The 14,760-nt window shown below is 35.0% G+C and overlaps 1 protein-coding gene across 2 annotated transcripts in view; it reads right to left on the bottom strand.

Annotated features, from left to right (window-relative positions):
- Positions 1 to 14,759, bottom strand: part of LOC121374060 (E3 ubiquitin-protein ligase HERC2-like) — a 150,201-nt gene extending 135,442 nt beyond the window's left edge. For both annotated transcript variants that reach the window (XM_041500957.1, XM_041500956.1), the window contains exons 1-2: positions 14,713 to 14,759; positions 11,320 to 11,451 (exon numbers count right to left, since the gene is read on the bottom strand). In XM_041500957.1, coding sequence (XP_041356891.1) covers positions 11,320 to 11,400 — 81 coding nt within the window. In that variant the 5' untranslated portion in view covers positions 11,401 to 11,451; positions 14,713 to 14,759. The remainder of the gene's footprint in view (positions 1 to 11,319; positions 11,452 to 14,712) is intronic.
- Between the last annotated feature and the right edge of the window lies 1 nt (position 14,760).

The following is a 14,760-nucleotide window of genomic DNA, read 5'->3' on the forward strand; positions in this document are numbered from 1 at the left end:
CAGTGTGCTTGAACCTTAATTGGATATAAGCACAAAAATAAGTTGAAATGAAATGAAATGACACATAGCCAGTTATACCTGGTACATACACGTTGGAGAAGAAGAAACTTGCATCCAATAATACACATAATTAGTATATGTATACCATAGCAGTATTGCAGAGAACTGACTGGGGCTGCCATCACCTGATGATTCTACAGGACTTTGATTGTTGGAATAATTTACACTAATAAGGACAAACACCTGGAGGAAAGGACAGGAGGATACCTAGCTCAGCAGTTTTTGGCCCACAGTTTTCTTGTGTCTAACATATGAATGCTGCAACACTGTTTAAATATGTGAAAAAGGTAGCTTTGTATATAACTCATTTTATGATGTATGTACTTTCCAACAATCAGGACAGCACATACAATGGACTTTGACATATCCATTATGGGGTTGGGAAAACATAAAACCCCTCAAGCTACCTTCTGTGACACATACATGTAGCATGTACCTCAGGTGAGAACTCTTCCACTGAGCTACATCCCACCAAAACAGCAAGACACCAAAGATCCTACATTTAAAGGATCCGATTCAGTCCACTAGAACATTATTTACTACGATCAAGACAGACCCTTTAATTGCTTATAAGTAACATGTAAACTACCGGTACTACACAGTGTACTAAAAATACAGTATGCAAGCTAGCAGAAACTACATTCTAAATTTGGATAATGTAATGAAGATTCAAAATAGTCTCTACCCTACAACTGAGAACCTTACCTTAATCACATTGTGTATACCTCCTTCTGCATGCCACACTGTTTCAAACTTATCTTACACACAGTCCTGTTCGCCCACTATATACTGGGATCACAAAGAAGCGGCTGTATCTAGGTGATAAGTATAAAGTCTGGCTATTTTTGGAGGGATGCTATGTTTTCATTCACCAAAGCAAGCATGGACTTGTAATTGGATGGGAAAACTAATACTGTGAGTAGCAACATGTGATGATAAATGGCTCTATATTCTCCCGAGGGCTGCATCTCCAATAACAAACAAACAAGCATAGCATGACACATTTAGAAATGTGTAAACATAATAATTATATACACAAAGGTACCAAAAACATATCCCACATGAAGACTGCAAAAGTACCCTTTACCCCAAATAATAATGCTTTGCTATCAATGAGAATATCATTTTCCATATATCTCTTTTTCTTGTCAAATTCTCTTTCATACAGCCAACCCTTGTTCAATAAAGTTGGTTTTAATTGTCTAATGACACCACTATTGAATATTGAATATTAATCATTGGCTATAGGATGTCAAACATTCAGGTATTTCTGAAATGTATTCTTCAAAGGAAACCTGCTACATTTTTCCATTAGCAGCAAAGGATTTTTATATGCACTTATCCAGATAGAATATCACATACCATAGGTTTTGAAATATTAATCATAGGGCACTGGTTGGGGTATGAAAAGACACAGTGGATCCACTGAAAAGATTTGATCCTATGACTGAAGCACTTTAGTTAAACCAGTCACATGGAGAATTAAAAAAAAGTGACACATGATTTGACAGTGACCTCTTGAAACAGATCACTGCTTTAAACAGGTCACTTTCTACTACATTACTTGACAATATAATAAGGTGGCCTCTTAAAACAAGTGTCTGCTTAATTCAGGTCACTTTATAAGTACTATATTATATGATTTGACAGTATAAATTGGCCTCTTAAAAAGGTGTGTGCATTATACAGGTCAGTTTCAACTACATTTCAAGAGTTGAAAGTGTAAAAAGGTGGCGTCTTAAAACAGGCTACTGTTTACTAGAGATCAGTTTCTGCTACATTATATGAATTGACAATAAAAGATGACTCCTTAAAACCAAGTGCCAAGTGTTTAATGACACTACTAGAGTACAGTGATTTATTAATCACTGGCTATCAGATGTAAAATAAATTGTAATTCTGACATATAGTCTTAAGAAAAAAAAACTGCTGCATGTTTCCATTAGTAGCAAGGGATCTTATATGCACCATCACACAAAATGAACAGCACATACCACAGACTTTGATATACCAGTCATAGTGCACTGACTGGAATGAGAAATAGCCCAATGGGCCCACCGACGGGGATCAATACCAAACCAACTGCGCATGTGGCAAACACTTCACCACTGGGCTATATCCCAGCCACCAATGGCTTAATTAATACATGCCATGGTTTGGGCAGATCTCACACAACACACAACAGAATATCATGTAGGATTTTACTTTCTTCTTTTACTTATTGCACATGTTTTCTGTGACTCAAGAATATAATAAATCACTGCAAATTAATAAGGAACAGTAATAAAACCGGTATGAAGTTACATATCTTAGCAAGTTTAATAAAATCATTAAAATGTCTAATGACCCCATTACTGTTCTTCACCATTTTATTACAACACTGAAAGACGTGCTAGGAACATTGTTTTACCAAACACATTTCAAGATGGTTCACCTTTCACCATTGTAACAAGACAGATTATTTTGTTTTTGTTTACTGACATGGAAGTACTAGTAAACAGTATCAATTGCAAACTCATAGACATTCAGGTGGCCAAAGACATAAACATGAAAAACAAAGTACTCATGACTCAGTGGTCTGTCGACTCTGGTATGGTTTGATCCTTTCAAACAGGTATATGCTCTATACAAACACTATTGTGTGTACATGAAAACACACATATGCACCTAAAAATAGGAGTGGGGAATCAGATGCAAGAGCATATTTAATGGTGATCTTTATAAAATGACAATGCCATTTATATGTCAATGTGTTTATATATTTTTTAAATTTTAGACAAAATATTGAGTTTAAGTTTTAAATCAAATATATCATATAAAAAACCCACTGATGGATACATTATACTTACTTCGTATGAAGCCACCGGCCTCGGTGGCGTCATGGTTAGGCCATCGGTCAACAGGCTGGTAGGTACTGGGTTCAGATCCCAGTCGAGGCATGGGATTTTTAATCCAGATACCGACTCCAAACCCTGAGTGAGTGCTCCGCAAGGCTCAATGGGTAGGTGTAAACCACTTGCACCGACCAGTGATCCATAACTGGTTCAAAAAAGGCCATGGTTTGTGCTATCCTGCCTGTGGGAAGTGCAAATAAAAGATCCCTTGCTGCTAATCGGAAAGAGTAGCCCATGAAGTGGCGACAGCGGGTTTCCTCTCAAAATCTGTGTGGTCCTAAACCATATGTCTGATGCCATATAACCGTAAATAAAATGTGTTGAGTGCGTCGTTAAATAAAACATTTCTTTCTTTCTTTCTTTCGTATGAAGCCATAACAAGGGAGAGGGGAGTAACTGTGCTTGGCCTTACTGTAGGTAGTTTACCAATTATTTGGTTACATGAATTATATTTGCATAACCAATGAGTAACCTAATCTTAACACACTTGTACAGACAACATATTGTTTTCAAAATCTTGATTAGCGGTATTTCTAGTCAACTAAAAATTGATTAGCAACTACCATTTAATGTTTTAAGGATGTGTAATCATCATTGAAACTTGCGTAGCAAGTCATGATATGATACTGCAGACCTTGTCTTTAAAGGTGCGTGGGTGTGATCGCACATGTACAGTGCATGTAATTTCAATATGGCAAAGTGTAAAAAATAATGCATGTTACACTTAATAAACAAAGCACATAAAAATACTTCTGTATATTGATTGCCACCATTTATCGTATGTAGCCGATAGAAAGAACTGGCCTCGGTGGCGTCATGGTTAGGTTATCGGTCTACAGGCTGGTAGGTACTGGGTTCGGATCCCAGTCGAGGCATGGGATTTTTAATCCAGATACCGACTCCAAACCCTGAGTGAGTGCTCCGCAAGGCTCAATGGGTAGGTGTAAACCTCTTGCACCGACCAGTGATCCATAACTGGTTCAACTAAGGCTATGGTTTGTGCTATCCTGCCTGTGTAGACCCAGTGGTTTTCCGTTTCAAAAAAAGCTATTTTCCGTTTCATGTTTTTGCAAATTCCATTTCATTTCCGTTTCAGAATACAATACGTAGGCCTAATTAATAATTTAAATAACACAAGTTGCAACAAATTAACATAACAGACAGACAACGCTGTTTTTTGTGTGTTTTTTTCATAATACTTAACAAAATATTAATTTTTTAAGTTTTAAATTGATGAAAAAAGAAGAAGTACCTTTTGTTAAATACATCATATTCAAAAAAAAAAAAATTACCATTGGGTCTGTTTTATTTACTTTGTACGAAACCAAAACAAGGGTCCAAAAATTGACTGGCATCAACATGAACATGCGGTGCTATTTGTTGTTAAATCAAAGTAGGCCTTCATATTAGTAGCGAAAAATCGGAGCAGAGGTTACAGTTATAACAACTACATAAAGCATAACTGTCAAACGACTGAGTGCACTGTTTTATTCAACGGGGCTTAGTGTTAACAAAATGTAGCTTAAAAATCAGTCTTCCAAGACGAGCGTTAGCGACAAAAAACACACCTGTCCCATCTGCGCAGGTGCAACAGACTAAGCAGTAAACCAGTCCCAAGTTCAGCCAGCAAACGTTTCGCTAACGTTCACGAGTATTTGGTTCCCAACGTGGCCATTTGGTTTATCGTGAAGTGATGTTGTTTTTCCGCTCGGTCTGGCTGAATGTAGCCCCGGTAAATACGACACTACGCGTTTGCCAATAGTACTGTACACGGACCAATCGTCGGTTTTACAGTGTGTGGCAATAGTAAAATGGTATTAATTAATTTTGTTTTGACTTCGCGGAAAATCGTAATTCCGTTTCACAATGGGAATTCCGTGAATTCCATCAGTTTTCCGCGGTCGCGGAAAATCATTGGGTCTACCTGTGGGAAGTGCAAACAAAAGATTCCTTGCTGCTAATCGGAAAGAGTAGCTCATGTAGTAGTGACAGCGGTTTTCCTCTCCAAATCTGTGTGGTCCTTAACCATATGTCTGACGCCATATAACCAACCGTAAATAAAATGTGTTGAGTGCATTGCTAAATAAAACATTTCTTTCTTTCCGATAGAAAGACCTGTTTAATAATACCAGAAAAAAAAAATGTAACAAGAACAGCAGCATCCATGCAAGTTTTTAATATATGACTCGTACTTATCTTTGCTATACAAATTAAAAAATACTGGTTTAACAGACATCTTTGAAGACGTATCAATCCGATCAGAACTGCTTTGTCTATTTAATTTATTATTAATTAGAAAAAGTCCACTTTTGTAAGGTAATAGATCACAACGTCTGATAAGGCTCCACGTAGAGGGTCATACAAAAGTGTGCACATCGTTTTTTCGGTTCATACTTGAATGAACAAACAAACAAAACTGCGGTCAAATCTTATAATTAAATTTATATGCATACTTTGAAAATACATAACTGAATTTATTTTGTTTAGCTTTAAATACGCCTGTAGTATTGTTTGTATACACTTCATTGATACTTATGTTGCGTAAGAATGCAAACGTTCATTCACTATTATTTGAATCAGGTGATTTTTTTTGTAATTTTGAAAAACAACGCCATTTCTAGCTGCTGTGCATTTTTACAGATCATTAGTTATATTGGAAGGAATATTCCTATTCGTGTTTAGTTTACATTTTATGAAAGTGAATGAAGGGAACGTGTCTAACATTTATGCTGTCGGTGGAACCGTTTAATTTTTGCCAACAGCTGTAGAACATCGCTTACAAGTAAGTTACAAGCGTGAAGTTTCCTACATGATTTCTTTGGGCACCGACCGAGTCTTATGTCATGATTAGTGAAGAGGTGTGTTTGTTTTTTTAATCAATGTGTATAGATCTACATGTGTACTCTGCTATAGCATTTTCCATTAATTTATCGTATACATTTTTTAAATTGCTTTTGTAGCTTTCACGTGAGTTTTCTGCAAAATATCTTTTGCCTGAATAATCAATGGCTTGTTCAACTAAAGTAGTGGGAGTCAGTGTGGGGGGGGGGGGGGGGGGGAGTAGGTGTGACTTAAGTTTTTTCGGTTCATCGAGATATGAATGAAAAAAGTAAGACTGCTGTAAAGTGTATAGAAGCAAAGTAAATTTAATTATATAGTTATGAAAGAAAAAATTGAATTTAATTAAATAGTGGTATACACAAATGAACTTGTTACGGAAATCAGCGAAATCGGTAAAATAGTCTCGACTAGTTCATAACTGTTAACCTACGAAGCTTATATGAGGTCGTGAAAATTGCAATAGTGTAACCATCTACTTTCTTTAAAAAAGAAATGTAATTTAGACAAAGAGAATTCAAAAGTTCTTTAAATAAATCTTTGCAGATTTATTTTTTCACTTTCAGTACAAGCAAAAAAAATAAAATAATAACTGGTTAAATAATTCACTATTATATATTATGTGCATGTACTTGTGCTTACTTTACTTTTCTTTTTTTTTAATCAGTGATAGCTTTTTATGTAACTTGTGTTGAGTTAAATAATCAACAGTAGGCCTATATATACTAAACAAAATAAGAAACTTCCGCTAACTTTGCTTGAACATAACTTGATGAAAACAAACCGGGGGAATAATTGTTATATATGTGTTTAAAGAGTGTTCATTTGGTGCAAAAATCATGGCCATAGGTTAACAGAAACTGGGAGAAATTTTGACCAAGTGTGGTAGGGGTTAAAAAAAAAACCACCCACTTAATAACGGGTATGACCACCTCTTGAATTGACCACTGCAGTGCATCGCAGGCGCATAGAATTGACTAAAGTGTTGATTTCTGCCTGTGGAATATTGTTCCATTCCTGAATGAGCGCTTGACGAAGTCCGTTGACGTTAGCGGGTGGGTTGGGACGACGCCTCAATCGTCTGTCCAGACTATCCTAGACATGCTCGATGGGGTTGAGATCAGGACTTTTAGCGGGCCAGTCATCAATGAAATCAATGTTATTTGTCCTAAGAAAATTTACAGTGCTTCTAGCTGTACGAGAGGTGGCATTATCATGCTGAAAAATCGAGATGTTGGAGTTGCTATGGAACAGAGGAATGACGTGATGAGCGAGAATGTCATCGCAGTAACGTTGAGCATTTAAATTGCCATCAATGACGACTTGTGGTGAACGATAACCATGGGCAATGGCTGCCCAGACCATGACACAACCCCCACCCCGAAACGATCTCGTTCAAGAACACAACAGTCAGCATAGCGTTCATTTCTCCTACGGTAGACGCGCACCCTGCCATCACCACGTTGTAAAGAAAATCTGGATTCATCCGGGGAAAAAAACGGTATTCCAGCGTCACCGTATCCAATGAGTGTGTACACTTACCCAATTAAGATGATTTAGACGATGACGTTGCGTTAAAATGCATCCGACGTAAGGACACCGTGCATGTAAACCGTTCTCCCGCAGACGATTACGAACAGTTTGCCCACTGATTCGGTTATTATGAAGCCCAGGTGTGTTAGTAGCAGTAGCAGTGGCAGTTTGGAATCAATTGCGCAAATGCGTGTTCATGATATAGCAGTCTTGACCATGCGTTGTAACACTCGGATGTCCACAACGTGGCAAGTCGTTGGTGCTTCCTGTCGTTCGAAAGCTTATGCGAAGATTTCGTATTGCTCGACTAGAACTCTCAACATGCCTTGCAACATCTTCTGTCGACATGCCAGCATCAAGCATGCCAATCGCCCGTTCGCATAAATTATTGGGTATTCTTGGCATACTAAAAATGCTACGATGTAAAAAACGTTTTCATTCACTTGACAATAATGTCAGTAAGACAAGTAAAACAAATTGACCGAATACTACACGGGACATATCGAACCATGCATGCACGTGCAAATTTCACGTTGTCGACGATTAACAGTGCAAAAATAATCGATAAAATTCATGAATCCTGATAATACAGCTCAAGGTATTAGCTATATAATTTCATTACACAATGAATTCTTTAACACAACAAATACTATATGTACAAATCGGAAGTTTCTTTTTTTGTTCAGTATATTATGTATTTGTGCTTATATAAAGTAATCCATACTTTAAAAAAAAAAAAATACCGGAGAGACTATCCCTAGCATTCTCGACCCCAAATTATTTTGCCAAATCTCTGAACTCAAATCCCAGACCCAACATGCTAACATGGCATGACAAAAATGCAATTTTTGTTTTCTAGTTAAGATATAATTTTATATTTAGAATTATTTTACAAATGACCATTAAAAATAAAATGTCTTGCTCTTAAAATAGTTTATAAAAATGTATGTATGATAATTGGCATACTTGTACTACTTGTAAAACATATCGTGAATAAATCGAACTGCTGAACAAAACCGAAAAAAATAAACTGAACCGTCCCATCCCTAGTGCACACATGACACTAGGTTGTAGTTCTAATTGAACCACCTCCTCAGTACCAGTGGGTTTTTTCCATCCCAACTATCCTAATCATGTTCGTTGTGCATAATAATGAAATTCAAGATAAGTTGATTCCTACACATTTAGCTGCACGTTCATCAAACCATCTGATACTCAAAAGGTATCTATAACTGTGTGCATCAAATTATCTGAATAGTACATATTGTAATTAAAAAATCAAATTTACTGCATCAGTGTATGTCATAATTATATTACTATGGCACTGCTCCTGACATTTTTTAATAACTCCATTTCTAAAAGGGAAACGAAATCAGACTACATTAATGAACCAAACAACATAAAATTAGTTGGTTAATTTTTGCAACATATGTATCTACATTTAAAAATACCAGTTACTTCATAAATTAATAATTCTTGGTTTTCACTCGCCTTAGCATTTTGATGAGTGCAATTCTTCACTTGCCTAAGCATTTTAAGATGTACGACTTTTCATTCACCATGGTTTTTCAAAAGCCAAGGACTGCTATATAATATTCTAGCATACACAGAGATGAACATCAATAAATGCAACTTACAAACCAAGATTCAGTGAACTAGGACTTGCAGTTTTTGAAAAAACTATGGAAATGTAAACACATAACATTGAGCTAAATACAAAAATATTTTAATAAAAATTTCATTTGATAAGATTTTAATGTTGTTAACATGCATTGAAATGAATACCCATAGGTGCAGTTACAAATACAATATATATATATATATATATATATATATATATATATATATATATATATATATATATATATATATATAGCCAAGTTTCAATGGTCTAGGACTTATACATATAGTTTGAGAAACAAATCTTAAAGGGACATACCCTAGTTTTTAAACAAAAGACATATGTTTTACTATTAGAGCCATTTTTGTTAACAGAAATTATACTTTACTTTGATTTTATGGTTTAGATTACCCATTTCCGTATATTCAAAGTGTTTTTGGTCATCCTATTGTTTTTAATATCACAAAGTGCATTTCTCATATTTTTAAAAACGCATGTGTGTCTGAGAAGAAACAGTTATTGAAGACTCATGTTTCACTCAATTGTAACTTTATCCAAATGTGTTACAGGTTTGTAAATTAACTAAACTTAGTGTTAATTTTCATGTGCTGAAACTAGGGTCTGTCCCTTGAAATTGTTATATAACAATAAAAGTTAACACTGAGCTAAATGTAAATCTGATATCATCACTGTTGCAGCCGTCAGAAAGGTAACACCTGCATATGTACATGTATCTCACTGTGTGACTTCATCAACGCAAAACACAGTACACCACTCATCCACTGGCCAAACTGGCTAAAACAATGGGTCCAGCACTATCACAGAGTTAAGAAGAAGCCTAGAAGGCCATAAGAAAACATATATGTTGATTTAATTGCATTTAACTGGCACTGAAGAAATTCTGAACATCAAAAGACAGGTATTCACCCTTTGAGTAGAAGATAAATCCCTAAATAAAATAATTCTGGAACAAAATAAATAAAGATATTTTTAAACAAAGATGTAAAGGTAAAGAAATTATACATTCTGAAAACCAGTTGATGTTTTACTATTCTTAGAAACCAACAAGATGACAATAATATACATGTCTCTAACTCACAACCAAAGGGAAACCACTGAATAACTAAAGTGATACATTCTTACTCACAAGTTGTGTTTTCCTTTATAATTCTGTGAATGTCACTTCTTGCAACTTTTAATTCCACAGACCTATATACTTAAACATGCACTAATAAGTGTTAGTAAGTACTTACAATTTCATATTACAAAAGCTACACTATTAATATTTTATTTACATATATACCTGTATACTGTTTAGCAATTTAGTAAATGTGCTTAAATAAAAGAGAACTTGTGACTTTCAAAATGAAATCACACTGGACTTCAGTGAGGCATCATTTGTCAGTATAAGTAAGAAAAGTTTGTGGGATAGTGCTTCTAAAAGATCCTTGCTACTAATGGAAAAATGTAGTGGGTTTCCTCTATATGTCAAAATTACCAAATGTCTGACATCCAATAGCCGATGATTAACAAATCAATGTGCTCTATTGGTGTTGTTAAATAAAACAAACTCTAAGTAAGAAAAGAATTTTCAATACAAAATGAATTGTGTAACTGTCATGTTGTTAAATGTTGCTTGGGGTCTATGCACACAAATGTGAAAATTGTCAGTAATGTGTCTGAGCACATTAGGCATTGGCAGTGGTACAACATCGTCTCATGCACTGAATGTGACCAATGTGGTGGTGGTAGTGTTATTGTGTGGGCAGGATTTCATGACATCGGAAAAAACTACCTCATTTTCATTATTCATGGGAACCTGAATGCTCAGCATTAGTGACAAGCATCGAGCCGTTTTGTTTCAACAGAAGAATGCACACCATCATTCAGCAAGACTAATGACTGGACTTCTTCAGAGGAACAATAATGAGGCACTATATATATCTATATAGAGGTTATTACCAGAGTGTTTTTCGGTATCGTCAATATCATATATTAGGAATTAAACTCGTGAATGGATCTCTATCATTATTCTATCAGTATTCCAGTGATCCACCGTCTCATCAGAAGCATGAGCCGACTTTGTACCGCTGTCAACATGCAATGCCCAAAGTGCTCAGACAAGTTATTGCTGATGTTTAAATTTTCGTGCATGGACCCCCAAGCATCATTTAACGATGTGACAGTTACACATTTCATTTCGTATTGAAAATCCCCTATTACTTATACTGAAAAATGATGCCAAAAACATGTAAGCACACAACAGTTTTTACAACTGCTAGTCACAAACATAAATTTACAATGCTTTGTGAAATTTGGGTAGCCAATATAAAGCACAACACAACCATAAACTCCAGTACATATTTCACTTACCTGAATATCAGTTTTGAGCCACTTGGCATCCAGTCTTAGCTGTGGCCAGAGGCGAGCCTCGGATATCCAACTACCACTCATATCTGTAAGTTAAGCTGTCATCAGTCAGCAGCAGCTATAGATAGCAAGGGTCTAAAATAAAATGTAATGCAGGGTTGAAAATTAACATGAAAACCATTGAGACACTAGATACAGTGTTCTACATTGCGACCAAAATGTTGGTGTGGCGACTGATTGAATTTATTATCGTTGCCATCTGACGACTGACTCCAAAAACATCTAAGTATTAAATTATTTGCCATGTGCGTTCAGTCCTAGCAGCGAAAACAAATGAAATTTGTTGACATCATTGTGCAGTCGGAACATTTCACTATTTACGAAGTTGTCCGATTGATCACTGTGAATTCCATATTAATTGTCGGTACAATTCGGAACTCATCGTTGATTTTAGTAATTTGGCGAAAACAATCCAGATACTTACAACACATTCATAAATGATACAAAATGAGTAGTGTCGCACTGTGGCAAGTAACATTTTAAGCTTGGCTAGTAAATTTTGTTTGTCCACTAGCCAAAGAAGAGTTAGTTATAAAACCGAGTGTAGAACACTGAGATAGAGATCCTTGCATGGAATCATCCACTATTCTGCCAAATGCCCTATCGTCTCTGCTTTATACAGATACGGTCATGACCATGTATTAAGGTTTTCTCATTCAGATTACCTTGGATGTTCCATCAGTTGCCTTGTATCATAAAAAAAAAAAGAGTTAACCTATGCAGTTTGATGGTAATTTGTAAATAATTTTTGTTTTAATTTACACTGAACTCTTCCCTCTAATAAAATGTTATTGGAGATGGTATGGGCTTAAAACTTAATAAGTTAATGTGTTTTAATAGAAATTTTATCTTTATTCATTTTGGCGCTGTCAAAATATAGAACATGTCAGGTCTGTAGTTTGTTTTGTCACATTCGATTCAGAATCAGTGTGTTTCTTTTTTCAACTAGTACCATACTCGCCAGACCCTAAAATCGATTGTAGCCCAACAGACTACCTTTGTAAAATTCTTAGTCGCCCTTAGGCAATCCACTTAGGCCATTCTTTAGGATTACAGATTTTTTGTTGAAGGAGGCAATGTCGGAGGACAGAATAAAAATTAAATTCACCCAATTCCTGTTGTTATTTTTATTGTTTTGTATTACAGATGTTTTCAGTGAGAAGTTCGGGATGGAGGAGAAATAAAAATAAAAAAGATCCAAAAAGGTTCCCAGCCTTGATATACTGAAACCAGGTATTGCATGCTATGTATGAGAGGAAACTACTATTACTACTCAACTAACTTAGTACTGTACTATCCACCAGCCCCAAAGGAATATAAAAAGAACAAGCCAAGATTTAAAAAATAGAAAGATACAAACTGTTTTATTAATATTTCAGAAGGGTAGGGTATAAATAAAAATATTAAATCATTCAAAGCATACTATTTTTAATGAAAATTCATGAAAATAAAATTTAAATATATACATATTAATTAAAATGTCAGGGGAGAGAACGATTCTTCAGCACTCCGTTTCAGATGAGATTCAATTCCACTTTTCTATACATCATTCCACTTCGTGACTTCAGGTTGCACCGCACCAAATAAAATACTTCCGGGTCGAAGCTGAAAGTGCACCGACAAAATCTTATGGAGTTGGAATTGTATGGGGCTTGTAAACACTATCTAGCTTATTTCAAGGCTTGTACTCATAATTTCCAATGTATTATGCGCACCGGTGTATAATGTGTACCCCGACTTTGAAAGTTTATTCCAAGAAAAAAAAAACATGAACCACAAGATGATGTGCACCATTTTTTTAAACCTCAAAATCGACGGTGAATGCAAGATGTACAGTTTTCCACCGGTCACCAAAATTAACTAAAAGTGAAAGCAGCGGTATATTTAAGAAACAAAACTTAAGTTAGGTACTTGCATATATAGACCTACATGTCATACAAGACGTAGGCTAGTACTTGCGTACTTACATGTCACAGATGCATAAATCAAGACAAAATTATATACCCATACGCTGTAAATGACTAATAAATAAATGAAAAAAAATATATAGCACTTTACATTTGGTTCTTGTGCCCAACATGAATATGCGAGATTTCTAATTTTATAGTAGTGTCGTATATTTCCAGTTTAATGGAAATGGCCGAATTAAATCTCATGGACATTAAAAATATTTACAGTCTATTTTTGTGCACTTTTAGGCGAGGTATGGATGCTTTTGTACGTTTATTTTACATTTATTACAAGGATCACAAGTGAAAAGCTATTTTTAAGAGTGTTTTGGTATTTCATTGTAATGAACACTGTCAATAACCTGTGAAGTACCGTAAACTACCGATCAACGATTTTTATGGGCGATCGCTGGACATTTAAAAAAAAAAATTTCTTCTATTGTTATGTATAATGCGCACCCCCATTTTTAACCTGTATTTTTGGGAGAAAAAAAGTGTGCATAATACATGGGTAAATACTTTTATTTATTTCATATTTCCCGACACTGCCTCTGTAAAAATCGTAAACTAGGCGGAAAAATAAAATAAAAAATTGGCTGAAAACTAAACTATTTTTTTTTAATTTTGGCAAAATGAACGTCGGCGGATCCGTAATCCGAAAAAAATTAAAAAAGTGTGGCCTTAGCTAATAAAGGTCACAATGGGTGACCGGGCGACTGCTGATTTTCAACTAAATGTGTTTGGAATTCATTAATTGATAAAACCTTTATTACAAATTTGTATCAGATATAATACAACATTCTGAGCAGTTTCTTTTCAAATAATAGCTGTCCAGGCCTTTTTTTTAGGACTGAGAATTTCGACTTACTTTTGGAAAACTTCTTTCTTTTGGTAATTTTACTTTCATTTGGGTAATTTCACTTTTGTTGGTTTTGGTGAAGTGATCAAGAATTGCTGTAACACCTGTACTTGTAAACAGTAAAGCCAATGAAATATCACAAACATTAAATGATAAAAGGGGGCCTAACAATTTTTATTTTTTATTTTTTTTTATTTAATATGTTTTATTCTATTTATATTTTAAAATTAAATTTGAACATAACATATTTAAAATAGGGGACACCTATTTAAACCTGTTTTATATTCAATTGATTTTTCACTATTTGTAACAGGGGGATGAAACAACGTTGTATCGAATCGATTATACATCACAAACGGTAATGCGACAAAAGCAGTAAAAATGAAAGTCGATCCAAAGGTTGTGTTATTTATCAGCGAACAACCAACTGCATTTTGCTACTTTTCAAATACACTTTACAAACCCGTTATAATACAATCATAACGATAAAAATGTGGTAAAAACCGAATAACATAACGATAAACAAACCTTCATATTTTCACCAGATTTTCTATTTTCTCATCCGGTGGTCATTCC

This window comes from Gigantopelta aegis, chromosome 6, assembly GCF_016097555.1.
Source record: "Gigantopelta aegis isolate Gae_Host chromosome 6, Gae_host_genome, whole genome shotgun sequence".
Classification (NCBI taxonomy): Eukaryota; Metazoa; Mollusca; class Gastropoda; order Neomphalida; family Peltospiridae; genus Gigantopelta; species Gigantopelta aegis.